At 41.4% G+C, this 19,113-nt stretch overlaps 1 protein-coding gene across 7 annotated transcripts in view; it reads right to left on the reverse strand.

The window, feature by feature from the left end:
* STXBP4 (syntaxin binding protein 4) overlaps positions 1–19,113 on the reverse strand; it is a 184,959-nt gene that overhangs the window by 152,733 nt on the left and 13,113 nt on the right. For 4 of the 7 annotated variants that reach the window (XM_042447227.1, XM_042447228.1, XM_042447226.1 and 1 more), the window contains 5 exons: positions 15,323–15,392; positions 13,209–13,283; positions 9,952–10,037; positions 8,253–8,379; positions 4,084–4,216 (listed from right to left, as the gene is read on the reverse strand). In XM_042447227.1, coding sequence (XP_042303161.1) covers positions 4,084–4,216; positions 8,253–8,379; positions 9,952–10,037; positions 13,209–13,283; positions 15,323–15,392 — 491 coding nt within the window. The remainder of the gene's footprint in view (positions 1–4,083; positions 4,217–8,252; positions 8,380–9,951; positions 10,038–13,208; positions 13,284–15,322; positions 15,393–19,113) is intronic. The other 3 variants (XM_042447231.1, XM_042447233.1, XM_042447232.1) reach the window with 3 other exon arrangements.

Consider the following 19,113-nt stretch of genomic DNA (forward strand, 5'->3'; position numbering starts at 1 on the left):
ATTTTACTGATGAATGAAAGGATGGAAGGCTCAGTCAACCTTGGAGTCCTGGGATCAAACTCACAACATTGTGGCTGCAGTACCGGCATTTAACCACTACGCCACTAGCAATGGTGGGCAGGACTTCCAATAGGCGGGACATGGGGAGAAGGATGTTCCAATGGGAGGGGCATCCCTCTCCCCATGCTTCCCATCGCGTGCACCACTCCATCCCCCTTCACATGTGTGCCAGTCTGCTCCCTACCGACGAGCGTGCAGTGGATGAAGCGCATGCAGGGGACGAAGCAGTGCGTACCTGGGCCATGTAGTGATGCGTGCAGGACACAACAGCACATACAGGGGGCAGAGTGCATGCATGCGGGAAAGGAGTGGGAGACAAAGGGGACTGGGTGTCATCCCCCTCCTGGGGTGTCACCTGGTGCAACCTGCACCCCTACAATGATGCTACTGGCCACCAGGGCTCCAATTGATTGCTTTTTCATGCTATTCTTCTGTCATGCACATTATCTGCTAAAAAATGTTACCATGTCTGTATTCAGGTTCATATGTTACATCCTGTGGGTTTGTTTTAGCTAACCAACTGTAGTCTTTGACATCAATCGTGGTGTTCTGTATGGCGTACTGGGACGAAAAGATGCACAACTCAGGGATGTAGGTATTGCAACGAGCAAATGAAGGCATTTCTGTCCTTCCAAATATACTGTAACTGTAACTTTTAACATTATTTTTACAGCTCCATGAGTATAGCCTTAGAAAATGGAGAAGGTATGTCATATTGTTACGTGAAGGCTTGGGCTACTGCCTTCTACTCTATTGTGGGTGCTGAGGCAGCACCCAAGTAGATAGGAGGAAATGTTATTTTGCACAACTAGTGACTTGTAGTGTTGAGACCGTTTTCTAATGAATTAATTAAAATGCAACTATTTAGTTAATTTTCAGCATCAGAAGAATATGGAGTTAGTTTTAAAAAGTGGGATCATCATCATTATTTATTGCGATCAACAGACTCAATAGTAAAACTCAAACATAAAATTAAAAACAACATCCAAAAGAAATAAATAGTACAGTAAAAACAATAAAATAATTGTTATTGGTTTTATCTGAAACACATAGAGAGCTCTAATCCTCTTTGCCTCTGAAAGAAATGTAGCAGCAGCCAACATTACAACTGGGGACTTATCCTCCACCAAGAACCTGATATGAAATTGGTCAAAACACCCAACAAATTTTCTCATTAGTGGGATAACCAGGTTCTAATGTGCCTCACCATAAAAGCTACAGGACAAAATAAAATAAAATAAAATAAAATGCTTCATTACTCGACTTCCATATTATTACAAGGGCACCATCTCTCTAAATAAAGGATCCCAGCAAATCTGCCCTGGAGCAGTTCAAGTAGGCCTGATGATCATCTAAAACAGGGGTCGGCAACCTGTGGCCCGCGGGCCGCATGCGGCCCGCTGAGCCGTTGGGACCGGCCCCTGCTCAGTCCTGCCGCCGATTGCTGCTGCCAAAGGTCCCGCAGGGCCTTTGGCGGTGGGCAAGGGGGGCGCGGGGGGCCTTGGGCCTCTCGCGCAGCCGCACGGGAAGGAAGAGGAGGAGGAGGGAGGAAAAAAGGAAGAGGAGGAGGAGGGAGGAAGGAGCAGGAGGAGGTAGAAGGAAGGCGGAGGAAGAGGAGGAGGAGGAGGAGGAGGAGGAGGAAGAAGAAGAAGAGGAGGAGCAGGAGGAGGATGGTGATGGTGATATTGATATGAGCCAGCTTCAGAGGCACGGCCAATGCAAGTTGCTGTGATTTTTACAAACTCATGCGCAGTGAAGAAAAACTACAGTCCCTTGACCAAGTACACACTTCTGAGAAGTACATTTGAACCTGAGGGCAAATCACTTCTTGTGAGACCACCTTGACATGTTAAATATGCATAGCCATGTGAACCCATGTTCTGTGTGAAACCCAAAGAGTTTGATTATGCAATAAGCCTCTGAAATATGCAAGAGATTGCCATGTTAAGTAAAGCCATGTTCAATGCTGAAATGTGCTGTTTGGAACTTTGGGGGGGGGGGGGGTTGGCAGAAAGGAAAGTACATTTCTGCCATCTGTCTAGGAATAATGCCCAAAGTCCCCATTTGATTATGCCTAAGAAACATGCATTTTATATTAACATTTAAAAAAAGCATCAAATTTTTTGGCATGTTCCATTTTAAAATGTGTCCTATTTGAAAATGTTGTCCTCTATTATTTAGTTATTTAATTATTTAATTTTTGGCTCCCCCCCCTGTCTGGGGGACACCAACACGGCCCCCGGCTCAAAAAGGTTGCCTACCCCTGATCTAAAATGTGTAACTGAGAGTAGACAGGCCATGACCATCCCCAGATTTTAATCCACAATATCTGACAGAGCACAGAAATTAAGAGGGAGAGTGGAGGCCTGTAAGTACCTTCACGTCCCTGTTGCTGCACCAGTCAGTACCTCTTTAGTCTGCTCCATTGAGCCAGAAGCTACAAGACATCAATACCTATTGCCTGGGTAACTACTAATTTGTTGCTCCAGCAGCCATCATGTTTAACATTCCCATTTTAAAAATTAAAAAGAGAAGCAGCAGCTCTAACATGAGAAATGGATGGAAACTTGTATATATTTCTTTACCTCTGGTACCTCATCTGCATTCTTAGCAGGTGTTTTTAGGTAATGGGTGAACTCCCAACACTAAGACTGTAAACACTGGGTGAGATCTTGCTTTTCTCCATTCCCTGCAAAGGGAAGGGAAGCCACCAGGGAGAGATAAGCTAGAGAAACTCTGACATATGTGTCAGTCTCAGTATGTCATAGCCATGGCCAATACTATCCAGCCCACAGAGAGTTTGGAGACTGAGAAATCCAATAGGGTGATCCAGGCTGGGGACCAAAGGGGATGGTCCATCATACATGTAGCTGGCTGTCTATCTCAGCAGATAGCCATTTAATGTGACTCCGCTTTAGCAAAAATGTTGAGCCTGAAGAAACAAAGTTGGGCCATATGTTAGTGAAATCAGGGACAATGGGCTTCACAATGGGCTTGGGTATCCTATTGCCCCACCCCATCAAATTCTATCCCTCATCACTGTTACCTCTGAGCCTCTGTGCCTGCTACATAAAAGAGATTAAAGAAATGGGAGGAGCAGGAGAAACCACGAGGCAAATCAGGCATCTGACCTTCTTCTGTTGTCAGTAGCTGTTAGTCTTCTGTACACTACACTCTGTGTAGTGAAAAGCAGAAATACTTAGGCAGAGCAGAAACTTCCAGTTCTCTGCCCTGACAAAGCTCACCCAGATTGGGTATGAAATCCTTCTGGGTAGGCAGGGCTTATGTAATAAGGCTTCCTACTGCACCTCAGTCTTGCCTGATCAGAAAGGACATGCCAGCACTGGCATGTCCCTGCCTCCAGGAGTTTTTTTCAGTCTTGCTTTCCTCTTCAGGTCTGACTCCAGCCTCGCTCCTCAACCTTGCCTCTTGGTTTGTTCTTTCCATTCTGACAACATGTTAGTCCCACAGCTCTTAGCTCAGCCCTAAACTGCTGCTAATGCAGCACACAGCTCTGACACCCTCCTGAACCAAATCCTGTCAGAATAAAAGGCATTTTATACACAAAACCTCAATAAAACTCCTTACTACAAAAAAGAATTATATCGTGAGTCTTTTCTAATGAAACTGTACTACACACAGTGCTGGTTTTATTGGGTGCAAAGACATGACAAAGCTAACTGCTCTCCTGCACAGACTGGCAAGATTTTTCACCACAAACAACAGTAGGTGCTAACAATATGACTGGAGAAAGAAGTGAGAGAGATATAACAAAAGATCCCTTATTACTTTTCTTGTGCCTCCACTGCAAATCAGAGCAGATCACTATTAGGTTTAAAACAGACTCAAAACAGTTGAGCAGGTACTAAATTAGCTTTCCACAACCAGCTGCCAGGCTAGTTGGACATAACAGTTATATTGTAATACAAGGAAGGATGTCCTAAATGTGCACCCTTCCTCACACATACTGCATGAGGAAAAGGAGCAAACAGAACAAGACTTCTCCTGCAGCCCCTTATCTACCTTGTGACAATCAGCTCCAGGAATAACTTCCAGAATGTACACCAAGGGTCCTTCATTCCTGTTAATGCCTCCTACAATGTTCAAGCCGAGGCCTGTTCCCTTGGAAACCGTGATAATCTGAAAGGCGCTGTCACTAAACAAGGAGAGAAAACAAAGTTAGCTTTAAAAGGTCAGTGACTGAGGGGAGAAAAGAACCAGAAAAAAGACACAGACCAACCTGCAGAAGACTTTTTTTTTCATAAGCATGCTTTTACAATTGGTACTTCTCAGCTGCTTAAATTTGAATCAGGAGCACCTCTTTCCCCTTCACATCTAAAGTTGCTAGTTTGTGCAACCAGGAAAAGCTAAAGTAGATCAATCAGTTCTGTACAAATGGAAGCCCTTAAAGTGGGGCCTAATGAAGTTCTGGTCTCATAAAGACAGATCTGTTTCTCTGGGCTAGGACAGAATTCAGTCTAGTTTGTCTTTATAACCAAAGCAGTCAAATTGAGATATCTATGAATCTATTTTTACTCTGGGTGCTTGTTGGTTGATGATTGTTAGAGTTACTAATCAATAGGCAATGTGTAGCTATTTTATCTTTACCTCCTTAAAGGATTTTTTAGGGGAGGGGAGTAGCAAAAAGGAAAAAAAGGCAGAAGCTGTGGAGAAAAGGAAGATCGTTACAATGGAGCCCTTCCAAAATTCAATTTTGGAGGCAGGACAACTGCATAGTAATTGGACACACTCCATCTCTGTCCCTGCACACATTAAAAAGTGAATTTTATGAACTTCTACCAGTATGAACACAAACAAACAAGCAAAAAAAAAAAAAACACAAAAAAAACCCCTATGTGATGCTTAGCTGCATGCAAGCACCATCTCTCTACAGAGAAAACACATTTGATACATCTCTCCAGAGAGCTCTAAAGACTGGCAAGCTTGGTGTCTCTGCTGATCCCTAGGACATACATTCATCTGCCTCAGAGAAGAGCTGTTTCAAAAAAAAGTAGTGGAACCCTGTTGCTAGGAAGAGTGAGAATATTTTTTATCCCTTTTAATAGCACAACAGGATATGTTAAATGTGACAGAGCTCAGAGCAAGGGTCTTTATGCTTATGAGTGCCAGTGTTCTAGCTAGGGGAAATCAAGTCAGGACCTCAGTCATGGTATCCTTCTGCCCTCAAGCCCAACGCTGATCTTTAAAAAGAAAAAGAAAGAAAGAGAAGAGAACAAGTCTGAGGGGAAAAAAGAAACAAACAAAAACTCTGTGGAAAGACCTTTGTTTTTATGCAGAATGTCCCAAGTTTAGTACTCAGCATCTCCAGGTTAAAAAGTATCAGATAGCAGGAGAAGGGAAAGATTGTTCCTGGAATTCTGGAGAGCTGATGTTGGGTCAAAATGCAAAACAGTGGTCTAGATGGACAAAAAAGAATCTACCCTAGTAAAAAAAAAGGTTCCCATGGGTCAGATGTGGAGAACCTCAGGCCAAATTTGCAGATGATACCAAATTAGGGGGAATAGTTAATACCCCAGAGGACAGGATCAAGATTCAAAATGACCTGAATAGACTAGAAAGCTGGGCCAAAGCTAACAAAATGAAATTCAACACGGAGAAATGTAAGGTATTGCACTTAGGGCGGAAAAATAAAATGCACAGATATAGGATGGGAGACACCTGGCTGAATGAAACTACGTGTGAAAGGGATCTAGGAGTCCATGTAGACCACAAGTTGAACATGAGTGAACAGTGTGATGCGGCAGCTAAAAAGGCCAATGCTATTTTAGGCTGCATCAATAGAAGTATAGTGTCTAGATCAAGAGAAGTAATAGTGCCACTGTATTCTGCTTTGGTCAGGCCCCACCTAGAATATTGTGTCCAGTTCTGGGCGCCACAATTCAGAAAGGACATTGAGAAACTGGAGCATGTCCAAAGGAGGGCGACAAAAATGGTGAAGGGTCTGGAAACCATGCCCTATGAGGAACGACTTAGGGAGCTGGGGATGTTTAGCCTGGAGAAAAGAAGGTTAAGAGGTGATATGATCGCCCTGTTTAAATATTTGAAGGGATGTCATATTGAAGAGGGAGCAAGCTTGTTTTCTGCTGCTCCAGAGAACAGGACCCGGAACAATGGATGCAAGCTACAGGAAAAGAGATTCCACCTGAACATTAGGAGGAACTTCCTGACAGTAAGGGCTGTTCGACAGTGGAATGCAGTCCCTCGGAGAGTGATAGAGTCTCCTTCCTTGGAGGTCTTTAAGCAGAGGCTGGATGGCCATCTGCCAGGGATGCTTTGATTTGGATTTCCTGCATGGCAGGGGGTTGGACTGGATGGCCCTAGTGGTCTCTTCCAACTCTATTATTCTATGATTCTATGGGGTCAAAGTCAGCCTTTCTGGCTGCTGTAATGGACTGGATGAGAGCAAACAAAGGTCCAAAACAGACTGCAGAAATAATCCAATTTGAGACAACTTTAATTGCCATGGCTCAGTACTAGGGGATCCTGGGAACTGTAGTTTATTGTGGCACCAGAGCTCTCTGACATAGAAGACTGAATGTCTCACAAAACTACATTTCCCAGACTCTCCAAGCACTGAGACAGGGCAGTTAAAGAGGTCTTAAACTGGATTATTTCTGCAGTGTGTTTTGGCCCAAACTGAAGTTTAATCCAGAAAAGACAGAGGTGCTCCTAGTCAGTTGAAAGACAGATCCAGGAATAGGGATTCAGCCTGTGTTAGATAGGGTTATATTTGCCCTGAAAACTCAAGTTATAATTTGGGGTACTTCTGAATTTAGCTCTGAGCCTAGAGATCCAGGTTTTGGCAGTGACCAGGAGTGCTTTTGCAAAATTAAAGCAAGTGAGCCACCTGTACCTGTTCCTGGAGAAGTCAAATCTGGCCATAGTGGTACATGCATTGGTGACATCTCATCAGGATTAGTGTAATGCACTCTATGTGGGGCTGCTTTTGAAAAGTACTCAGAAACCTCAGCTGGCCCAAAGAGCTGCAATCAGGTTGTTAATTGGAGCTAGCTACAGGAGCATACATACCCTTGTTTCTAACAGCTCAATTGGCTGCTGGTCTCTTTCCAGGCACAATTCAAAGTGCTGGTTTTGACCTATAAAACCCTACACTGTTTGGGTCCTTATTTGATGGACTGTATCTCCCTTTATGAGCCCACTAGGGGGGTGAACTCATCCAGAGAGGCACTTCTCTCTGTACCACCATGCTCTCAGGCTTGTATAATAAGAACAAGGGAAAGGGCCTTCTCAGTGGTTGCTCCCAAGCTCTGGAACTCCCTTCTTAGAGAGGCCAGGATGACCACATTCCTGCTCTCCTTTTGGCAGCAGTTAAAAACATTCTTGTGCCATCAAGCTTTTTCAGACTGCTGAGGGTTCAGCAATAAATGTTGTGTAATTAAGATTTTAAGGTTTGTGTTGAGTTTTAAATATATTTTAAATTTGAATGCATAACTGTTTTAACTTTCAAAATTGTTTAATTGTTTTATATTTATACACTTTAATACTTTAGTATTATTTTAAATTGTATTGTTTTAAACTTGCTGTTAGCTGCCTTGAGTCCGTATACTGGGAGAAAGGAGGGATACAAGATGATGATGATGATGTCCCAATCCTGACCTTTGGGTTTCCTCACACATCTTGCCCACAACACCATTGTTTCTTAGCTTCCAAGCTTCAATACAGATTTGCTCCCATTCTAAACCACTGAAGTGCCTCTTCTAAGGCTTACATTATTGACAGTAAGAATTTGGAGGTAAAATGTACTGGTATCTTTGGCCACAACCTTGTTTTGGCCCTGCTAATCACCAGAACTTGTCTCAAACTGAATTTACTCCTTGGGCTGAAATATGTTCCCCACCCTTGTTATATGCATTTAAAAGAACAGATAATTTATGCAAATATATTAGGGGACAGACTACAGTAAATGGTTGCATAGCCTACATTCACAGTGAAGTCACTTTTCAAGGTGTACCCACCTGCAGAGAAAGAACACTGAAACAATAACTTAAAGAAATGTCATTGTGATTACTTTCTTTCAGGTTTGGCAAATCACAGCACAACACAAGGCAGCTTCTGGAATGATAACTTTTTTATGGTTTTTCCCTTTACACACTGTGAATTCCCACAAATTCTTGTGAATAACAGATCTATTTAAAAAATCTGGGATTTACTTTGTGACGCCTTGAAAAGAAGTTGCTGCAGGTGGTTTTCCATTATGGTTTGTATCCCTTGAATGCAATAGCTGAGGACTTGTTGACCTTGAAGAAGATGTTGAAGAAAAGCTGTCACTAGCTTTACCTCAAAGAAAGAAAGAGGTAGACAACAGAAATAAGTACATTATTTTCCATGAGTGGTAACTAATTTAGTAAGACATAAATTTTCAGAGATGGCTCACCTGTCTTGTACAATATGTCATAAAAGAAATTAAAAGGAGGCTAAATGTCTCTCAAAAATGACAATATACTTATACAAGCACTCATTTAGACCTCTTGTACCTTACAAACTGTGTTCTGACACTGTGTCATTTCTTGTATTTGTACTCTTGATAATCACATAGGTCATAAAACATCTGTATAAATAAATCCACTTGGTTTCAGTCTGAATGTTAACCTTTCCAAATAAACTTTAGACTTTGTTTTGAACCAGAATATGTTCAACACCTCAGGCTGCATCCACACTGCAGAAATAATCCAGTTTGATACCACTTCAACTGCTATAGTTCACTGCTATGGAATTTTGGGAACTGTGAGGCATTTGAGACCTTTGACCATCTCTGTCAGAAAGCTCTGGTGCCACAACAAACTACAATTCTCAGAATTCCATAGCACTAGGCCACGGCAGTTAAAGTGGTGTAAAACTGAACTATTTCTGCAGTGCAGACGCAGCTTCAGATAGCTTCTTTAAAATTCAGATTAAAACCTGGAAAAGATCCACTTCCTCCTCACACAGGCGTCATTAGCCACTACTGGATTCTACTAGCAGAGAGATGCTTCATCATATAACAGGGGAGAGAACACAGAGTATAGTTCCACCTTGTAATAATGGTAGAAGCAGCCTAGAATAATGGAATACTAAGTTGCGAAGGTGCCTGAACAATATTGGAGTCCAGCCATTTTATATAATTAAGGGGTCAAAACTGGAGTCATTCCCTTTTAAGTCTAACAAAAGGCGTCAATTTGAAAGCATTTGTACTTTAAAAAAAAAAGCAGTTAGCAAAAGTTCTTTTCTGGAAGCAAAAGACTGAAGAGCTTGAATTCATTTTCACAGTACAATGATCCTGATTCTGTAATTTGAAACCACAGAGATGATCAGTCTCAAAACAGCTTGGTAACACAGGATCCATTTGATAACACAGGATCCATTTAGGGGCCTTGGTAATGAAGTGGCCCTGGGCAGCTGGTTGGCTGATGGTTTCCTCCCCTCCTTTGCTAGCTATAATTTTAATGAAGTCTTAATCACTGATTCCATGAGACAGCTTGACCACTTGTGGAGCCTAAAGAGTTCTCAACTGTAAAGGGTTAGAGAAACAATATGTTCTCAAACCACCCGGGATCAGAAGCTGTTTTGTAATGTGTGTGTGAGCCCCCTAGGGGGCAATACCACACTTCTCTCTTGCTCAGCCCCGTAAAAAGGAAAAGAGGAAAAGAAAAAAAAAAAGCCCCAAATATTATTAAAGTCTTGATTGAATACAGAGATATCCTTTCTGTCCATCAAACACCAACTCACACATAAAATTTGGGTTAAAGGTCTACCTTCCAATTCATGCAAGCATTTCTAACCAACCCGAAATATTAATGGAGGCCATTAGGCCACTGAGCATCCTCTACTATTCTCTCATGCTGCATGCTGAAGACATAACCAGCAGCTCACCAGCTAGAACTTGTGTCGGGGAACTCCTGGAAGAGCTTGTACTGCTGTGCGAGCTGCATCTCTCCATCAGATCTAGGAACTCTTTTCTGGAATCAAAAAGCAGAAGATGTGGAGGCATGTCATATATCTAATCTTTCAGAATGCATTCAATTAAAGATTTTGCAGCAATTTTATATTCATGGGTTTTATTTTTGTAGATTTGGCTTTGCAACCAAACTGTGTAAGTAAGTGATAGAAAACACTGACATTTATAAAGCTTCAAATGAGAGGTAGGCAAAACATAGCTCTTCCTACATTTTGGGACTGCAGTTCCCATCAGCACTAGGTAGCACAGCTAGGGTAAGGGATGGTTGGGAGCTATGGGTCAACCAGATGTGGAAGGCCGCACAATTCTCATCTTTGCTTTAAGTTGTACTTGAGTAGAAAGGAACATGACCTTTAAGAAAGAGTTGCCTTGAGAAGGAGTCCCCTTCCAGATGTTTTAAACTTTGACTGGCAGAAGCCCCAGCTAGCATGACCAAGAGGCAAGAATCTGGGAGCTAAAAACCTCTGGAAGGTCAAATGGAGCATCCTATACAATATATTGATTCCACTCAATTCATAGTCATGAGACTTATCAACAAGATTTCTATCCCATATTTTAACTAGCTCCTAAGTAAAACAAATAAATTGTAGAAAAAAGCCCCAGAAATATGAGAAAAAGAAGTAATAGCAGGGATTTCATTAATCTATAATGTAATTCTTTCTTTCTTTCTAAAAAAAGCAGACACATAAATGAATCTGTCTTTAATGTCTGCAAGTTTGGGCACTGTTAAGACCTCACTGCAAAAACCCTTTCTACCATGCTAGAATCACTCCCACTGGCAGTGCACCCTTATGTACTGTATATACTCATGTATAAAGCAAGAAATTTTAGTTTAAAAATTGACCCTAAAAAACTGAGTCAATTTATTCATGGGCCAATGTAAGTACTGTACTTTAACTCTTATGTGTGTGCGTGCGTGCATGCGTGCGCATGCATGCGTGTGTATACACATACCTAAAAGCACACATAAGAGTGCTCGACTTTCTCATCCATCCAGCCTTAAGTGTGAGCACAAATATGCCTGGTGGAATTTTGAAAGTTTTTTTGGCATTCTTTTTCTTTGCTTCATCCTTTAGATCCTTTGCTTATGCCACTAAGTTTTACCCTTGACTTATCCACAGGTTATATCACAATCCATAATGTTGGCTCCACAACCTGGCCTCGACTTATACATGAAGTCAACTTATAGTCGAGTATATACGGTATGTTTTCAGTGGGCTTTGCTCACATGCAAAGTAAAGGAAGGGAAGATAGACACCCTTTCTCAGCCTGAGTGCCAAACTCCAATTTGGAAAAGATTTCCAGAGATGTATGGACACAGGGAGTAGAGTCAAAAGAAAGTCCTTTCTCAAATGTCCTTCTAAAATCCCAGTTTAGAGCAAGAAGCAAAACTCAAAGACCTCTGATATTGAACAAAAACTGTAGAAAACACAAATCACAGCCCACTGCTACGTAAACTCCATTCTTTAAAAGGAAGGCAGAGAATGAGGGAGCAAGGCACAGTGTACATTTCCAACATGACAAGCTGGAAAACGAAGCCATAATGTGATCTGTCTTCCATGTATTCTAGCTTGCTCTGATATTATCTGTAAATAGATCAAAAATAATAGTAACATGCCAGGATGTGTGGCAGAATCTTGGGGCATGTTCTGCCAAAGCAAAATACAGTTTAAAGGGGAGTGCAGGTTAAAAAAAAAAAGGGGGGGGCTACTGTGATTTAAGAATAGAGTTGGGATCAAAGCCATTCCAATCAGGAAAGGAAATGTGGCATTGACAAGGTAGTGTGTAAAGCACTGGAGGCCAGTTAAGTTGATCCTACAGGCCAAATTAAGGCCATCAGCCAGAGGTTCCTCTTCCTAGGATACAGGACCACAGATGTAGTCTCTGTTCTGGAGTATCCATTCTTTGAAATGCTTGGGACCAGATGTGTTTTGACATTCAGATTTTGGAATGATGGCATATACATAATAAGATATCTTGGGGATGGACCCAAATCTAAAAATGCAATTCACTGATGTTTCATATACACCTCATATACAGTGCGCCCACTTCATATGCAGATGCACTATATGCAGCTTTCAGCATATATTGAAAGCCGTGTGGGAGCGCGCGGGGTAGCGTGTCCCATTTAGATTAATGGGGTGCGCACTCATGGGGTGCACACACAGCCACACTGCCGCCACATGCACAAGCCCCATTACTTTCAATGTGGCTCAAGCATACACATTTTTTTTTATGCAGGGGGTCCGGAATGACCATCTGTTGGGGATGCTTTGATTAAGAGTTCCTGCATGGCAGGGGTTGGACTGGATGGCCCTTTTTCACCCATGAGAAAAGGATTTTGGAACATTTCAGATTAGGGATATTCAACCTGTTCTGAGTGACAACTCCCTTGCTGATATAGGCAAGAGAAGTAGCCTTCCAAGATATGAAGCATCCAGACCAGCCTTTATAAATGGACAGCATGGCTACAATAAACCGATCTCAGTGCTGTTCACAGAAGCACTGAAGGCAGTTTGGCAATAGGGAGTCTAATTTCATTCACAACAGAATTTTAGTGGAAGGATGGAAAGTGCTGATGTGTTTTAATTATTCAAGATTAGAGAAAACTAGGTCAACACTCCATGGCTGAAAGAAGTTTTTAAAAGCACCTAATATCTGTGCAATGGCAAGAGAAGAAACCAGACTTCAGAGAAAGCAATTTGTCTGTAACTAGCAATTAAAGAATAAAAGGAGCAAAGAATCCCAGTGCTATATAAAATATTACAGGAAACGAGCAGAATTTTCCTTCTGACAGCTGGCTGGTAGCCAGCATTTTCTACTGCTATGTAATCCATGGAGAAGTTTAAAAGGATGGGGCGAGGGAAGACAGAGAGAGAAGGAACCACAGAAATCATAACCACAATAACAACTAATCTAATGTGCCTTCTCTCTCTTCTTTCCTAAGTTACAGGATGTTTTGAGCATTCTGCAGGAAAGCTTGTAGGGGGAAGGGGATGGATATAATTTGAGGTGAGTCAAGAAAGGTTACCCTGTTATTAAAGAAGAAGCAACAATGGAAATGATAGAATAAAATGAGAGAAAATGATGATTTACAATAGTTTTTACCAATGTCTATGACTAATCTAAACATTATATCATACAGCACTGTGGAAATCTAGCATCTGCTTACTTTGCTTCTTCATCTCTGGCAATCAGTAAAGACACATGTCTGGTTGCTGACGCTGTTCGCAAGATGTCAACAGCTCTGTGACAGTGAAATTTAAAAAATTAGCTGACTATTGATTCTGTGCAAAGACTGTACTCTCATCTATAAAAAGTTGTTTTTATGAATCAAAATGCATCCACATCTAGGATTAATATTCCTGCTAATTCATTATGGTTCAGCCTTAGGAAACTTTGCCTGAAGCAAGTTCTATTGAAAACCATGTGAGGATCAATAATTAAACTTGTTTATGTCAGTAGCATGAACAAAACACCTATTTATGTTAAAGCTGTAGAACATGGAATTATATAGCATAACCCTTTGATGAAATGTTAGTAACAGAAAACCAAAACATCTCTGGAAACAATTGGACATGGTTCTGCTAGATCTGGGATCAAGTCTGAAACTGAAGAGAGAGGTACTGTGAGAACAAATTTTTCACAAGCTTTAGTTCATAGACTAATCTTCAAGACTTCTCCACGCTTTTCTGATATTCATCAAATTCTGGCTTGCAATGAATAAGCTGGAGTAGATTGCTTGATCATTTCTATTTGTCTCCTCCTGCCTGTGGGGAGAATTAATCCAGCCAAGAATTCTCTGCCTGTGTTTTATTTAGCACAGTGTCCAAATTTGGAATTATTCCTTTTGGTATCCTAACATGCCCCTCATAAGCTGGCTTGATTGCTCTGTCTCTTAGGAAGTGAATCAGACAGAATTCCAGATTCAAATACTGTACTACACAAGCTATGCAGAGTCCCTGGCTTGAAGGACTCCCTGAATACAAGAAATTACAACTGGAACGCTTTCATGCTGCAAGGACTGCCACTCATGGTTCTTAACATCCAAATAATTTTTATTTTTGGCAGCAGTACAACCTCTCTCTCCCTCTCTCTCTCTCTTACACATACACAAACACGCACGCACACACACAAAGTGTACATGAACACTTTCTATTCATGGACTCAGAACTGAGGTAGTATGACAGACTTTGCATTTGGGGACTCAGGACTGTGGCAACATTAACCTATAACTCGAATAATACGTTTGGCTTGGGTATAGTTCAATTCCTTCATCATATATACTATGGGGTTTTTTATTATTAGAAATAGGTTTGTGTGCCTTCAAGTCATTTCCAACTTATGGCGACCCTAAGGTGAACCTATCATGGACTTTCTGGGGCTGAGAGAGTGTGATACACCCAAGGTCACACAGTGGGTTTCCATGGTTTAGTGGAGAATTGAACCCCGATCTCCAGAGTCATACTTAAACACTTAAACCACACTGACTCTCATACTTGGAGATATCTACAGTTAAATACAACATTCTAAGAAGATTAGCTTAACAATAAAACACAATCATAATAAAAAGTCAGTATGGCTACATCCCAGTGTATAGGTAACTCCAAGGAAACTGTTTTGGTGCTACAGGCAAACAAACAAAGCTTAATTCAAGCAAAGAGATGTTATTTGTTATAAGCCACCTTGTTGTAAGCCTCCTTGAGTTCTGTGCTGGAAAATGCCTTATGTAAATGGCTATGTGGCTATGTAGGTCAGATTACAAAATTCTGTCTATATGTTTTCCAAATTGTGTGTGTACTTTAAAGTCACCTGTTGACTTATGGTGACCCCAGGAATTTCATAGGGTTTTCTTAAGCAAGGAATATTCAGAGGTGGTCTTGCCAGTGCCTCTTACTGAAATAATGGTCTATAGCACTTGGTATTCCTTGGCTGTCTCCCATCCATGTGCTATCCAGATTTGACCCTGCTTCCAAGACCAGATGGGATCTGGAGGCTTTTGTTTATTTATTGATTGATTGATTGATTAAGAACTATTACTGTCAGGAATTCAACATGGTCATGGCTCAAAAAATCAGCTTTGTAGGTCACATACCATCTCTGGACTTTTGTTCAGTTAAGAAGTTTGGCTGTTCAGCTCCAGTACTAGGAGAAAACACTCTGAGAAGCTCAAAGACATTTATTTTACAATATTCATAGCTAATTTGAAACAGAATATTCTTAACACACAAATGTTAAGTGCTAGACATTCTGATTCATGTCCATGGTTAAATGTTTAAAGCATACCTTTCATTGGTTACCCCAACCAGGTTTTGACCATTGACTTCTAAAATCAGGTCTCCAATAAGCAGTCGACCTTAAAAGGAAGAGGGATGAATGTCATTTAACTATATGTGTGAGTAGGAAAACAAACAGGCATTGCTCTAAAGAAAGACACTGCTCTATTTAAAACATTTTTTTACAGTTTTCTGTAAAATAATGCCTGAATTATTTCCAATATATTCTCATCATTGCAGACTTCACAGCTATGAGATTAGTAGCCTTCTGGCTGAGTTATGAATTACTATGTCCACATCATTTCTACATAACAAGACATCAAGATAATGGTCTAATGCAATCTGTCATTTTATCTGGTGCCACAATGTTTATGTCAGGGTAACAACAACTATTATGTGAACCTCATTGTATGAAATGGCTATCGTAAACCAGCTATTCTAAGTCACCAATAGAAAGCAAACTTGTCATCTGATAACCTATTCCTTTGACAGATTCTGATGCAACTGTATTGTTGCTAGTATTGCACAGATCTGGCCGGATGAAGCTGGGTGTTGTGGTGGTAACTTCTCCCAGCTTTGCCTGCCTGGGTTGTCTGTACAGCAGCAGGTGAGGCCTGGAGAGTTGGGAGGCAGAGTTGCAGTGGTCTATCAGGATTCCATCTTCCTCATCAGGTATCCTTTCCCATTGTCTGCTCTGTTTCAGTGTATATATTTGAAGGTGGGTGGCCAGGACAAAGTTCTGTTGGTATACTCCCTACCCAGCTGTTCCACAGTTTCCTTTCCTGAGTTGGCTGAAGTGGTTTAAGTGACAGGGTTAGAGTGCTCTTGGCTTGGTGTACTGGACTTCAACATCTATGTGGAGACCTCTTTATCAGGATTTCATTTCTTCCATGACTATGATGGGTCTGTCCCAACTAATATCTGGAGCCACTCATGCTTCCAGACACAGTCTGGACCCAGTTTTCTGTGCTAGACAAATGTGGAAGAATTTTCTATAATTCCATTCTCATGGACTGATCACTACCTCATGATCATTGGTACTTGAAGCCTCTGCAGAGGGTAGAGCAGGGGCTGAGTAAGATGGTCTGTCCTAGATGTATTGATCCAAATGGACTCCTGTTACCATGGCAGGAGATCCTGTCAATGCCCTAGTTGACTGTGGAACAGGGTAATGACCAGGGCAGTGGACACAATTGCCTGTAAATATCCCCTTCCACAGACTGGAGACAAGCAAGTCCCTTGCTTCACTTGGGAGTTGGAGCTGACAGAGACTAGAGCAGTGATGGTGGAAGATTTGGAATGAGTCTGACCGAACCCAGACTAGAGCTCATTCAAGGCCTATGCCATGGTGATAGTGGCAGCAAACAAGTTATACCTCTGCCACCATTGTGTCTGCACAGTGTCGTCCAGCAGAGCCATCTCAAGTGGCCAGGGGCCTTTTATACTCTTGCCCACAAGATGAAAATAAAGACCACTCAACAGCTTACTATGAAGAATTTACAAGACACTTTGCAGACAAAATCGTTTGGATCCATTCCACCTGGGATGCTACAGTTGAGACAGTTCCAGTGGATGTAATCTTGGTGCCTGTTTGTCCTGTGTTACTGTATAAATTTCAGTTTGTGCAACCTTTGGATGTAGACCTCCTTGGAGAGGTGCAAGTCATCACATGTGAACTGGATCTTTGCCCCTTCTGGCTTCTGAAAGCAGCTAGAGAGGGACCAGCTGAGTGGGTAAGGGGAGTGGTGAATGCCTCCCTGCAGCAAGGGAAGTTGCCCAAAAGAGGCTGTGATAAGGCTATTTTTTTTTTAAAGGCCTTCCTGGATCCTACTGTTCTGAATAATTATCGGTTAGTCTCTATCATTCCACTTTTGGGCAAGATTCTGTGGTGGTCTCCCAGTTCCAAGGGTTTCTGGATGAGATGGATTGCCTAGATTTCATTCATTTCAACCTGCCTTCAGGCCTGGTTTTGGGATAGAGATAGCTTTTGTCACCTTAGTGGATGACCTATGAAGGGGACTGGGCAGGGGTAGTATGTCCCTGTTGATTCTGCTGCACCTCTCTCAGCCTTCTGATACCATTAAGTATTGTATTCTCCTAGGTCACCTCTCTGGGATGAGACCTAGGAGCACTGTCCTGCAGTTGCTCCTAACCTTCCTAGATGGGTGCACGCAGAAGGTGGTATCCCAGGACTAATGTTTGACCCTTTGGCTGTGAGGTCGCTCAGAGTTCAATTTTGTTCCTCACATTGTTTAACATGAAACTGCTGGGAGAGGTCATCGGGAGTTCTGGGATTTACACTGATGATACTCAACTTCTATCATTCCTTCCTATCTGATTCTAAGGAAGCTGTCTCACTACTGAACTCCTCCTGAAATCTCAGGCTCACAGTTTGAGTATTCTTCTGACTCAGCTCTGAGCATAGATGCTCAGGTTTTGGCAGTGCCTAGGAGTGCATTTGCACAATTAAAACAAGTATTTCAGCTGTGCCTTTTCCTTGAGACATCAGATATGACTGCAAATATATAGCTCTGTTAATCTATAAAATCAATATGCAGAGAGATCCTGTAGCACCTTTGAGACTAAGTGAACAAAAGAAGTTGGCAGCTCATGCTGCCAACTTCTTTCTTTCAGTTAGTCTCAAAGGTGCTACAAAATCTCTCTACATTACAGGGAGAATATAACTCTCTTGTTAGCTTCACTGGCTACCAGTTCATTTCTGGTACAGCTGAAAGTGCTGGTCATGACCTACAAAGCCCTATATGGCTTAGGTCCAAACTACTTGAAAAACTGTATCTCTCTGTATCTGGCAGAGTCTTAAGAGCACAGTGGAATGCTTTCTCTTAGTCCTGCCACCATCACAGGTTTGCTTGTAGCTGCTCCCATCTTCTGGAATTCCTTCCACAGGAGGATAGGCTGGCCCTCTCCCGCCTCTCCTTTCGCTAGCAGGCAAATACCTTTTTGTTTAAGCAGGATTTTAATGTGCATGCTGGGAGGCTTATTATTGGGTTTTTTAAAAAAGTTTTTTATGTTTTAAAAATAATTTTATACTGTTTTAATGTGATGATTTTTAATTGTTTTTAAAACAGTGTTGTTGGGTTTTACTTGATTTCTTATGTGAGCCACCTTGGTCCCATTCTTGGAGAAAGGCAGACTATAAATGAAACAAACAAACAAACAAATAAAATAGATGATATATCCTGGATCAATGTGTATGTTACTGATCCCTTTCTTTGAATATTACTATGTGCAGATCAGAGGTAGTGCACTCTTGATCAAGTGAGGTGGGCCTCATAGCTAATCTTTTCTCACTGTACATAATGTGAAAGTATAATAAAAAAGGAAAAAGAAAAATTAATAGACAAAGTGCTACACTTGTTTTTAGTATCAACACTGGCAACCAAAGTAACATGAAGCTTTAAAAAAGCGGTCAAGACGGATCTCTTCCGGCAGGCCTTTCCAGATTAACCATCCCGGCCCAGGTTCCCAGGTTCCCTGATTCCCTCATTCCTCCCGTGGCCCCATCTTAGTGATGGTTGAGGATCAACAGAGGGATATCAGGGTTTTTAGTTTTAACTGCTGGTTTTATGCTTTGTATTGTGTTTTTAATATGTTACACTGTTTAATACTGTCTTAAGGGGGGGAGGGATAAAGTGTTTTTAATTGTCATATTTTATATTTTACTGTTGTTAACCGCCCGGATTGGTTTGCCAGAGGGTGGTATACAAATAAATATTATTATTATTATTATTATTATTATTATTATTATTATTATTATTATTATTATTATTATTATTATGA

Source organism: Sceloporus undulatus, chromosome 2 (assembly GCF_019175285.1).
Source record: "Sceloporus undulatus isolate JIND9_A2432 ecotype Alabama chromosome 2, SceUnd_v1.1, whole genome shotgun sequence".
Taxonomy (NCBI): domain Eukaryota; kingdom Metazoa; phylum Chordata; class Lepidosauria; order Squamata; family Phrynosomatidae; genus Sceloporus; species Sceloporus undulatus.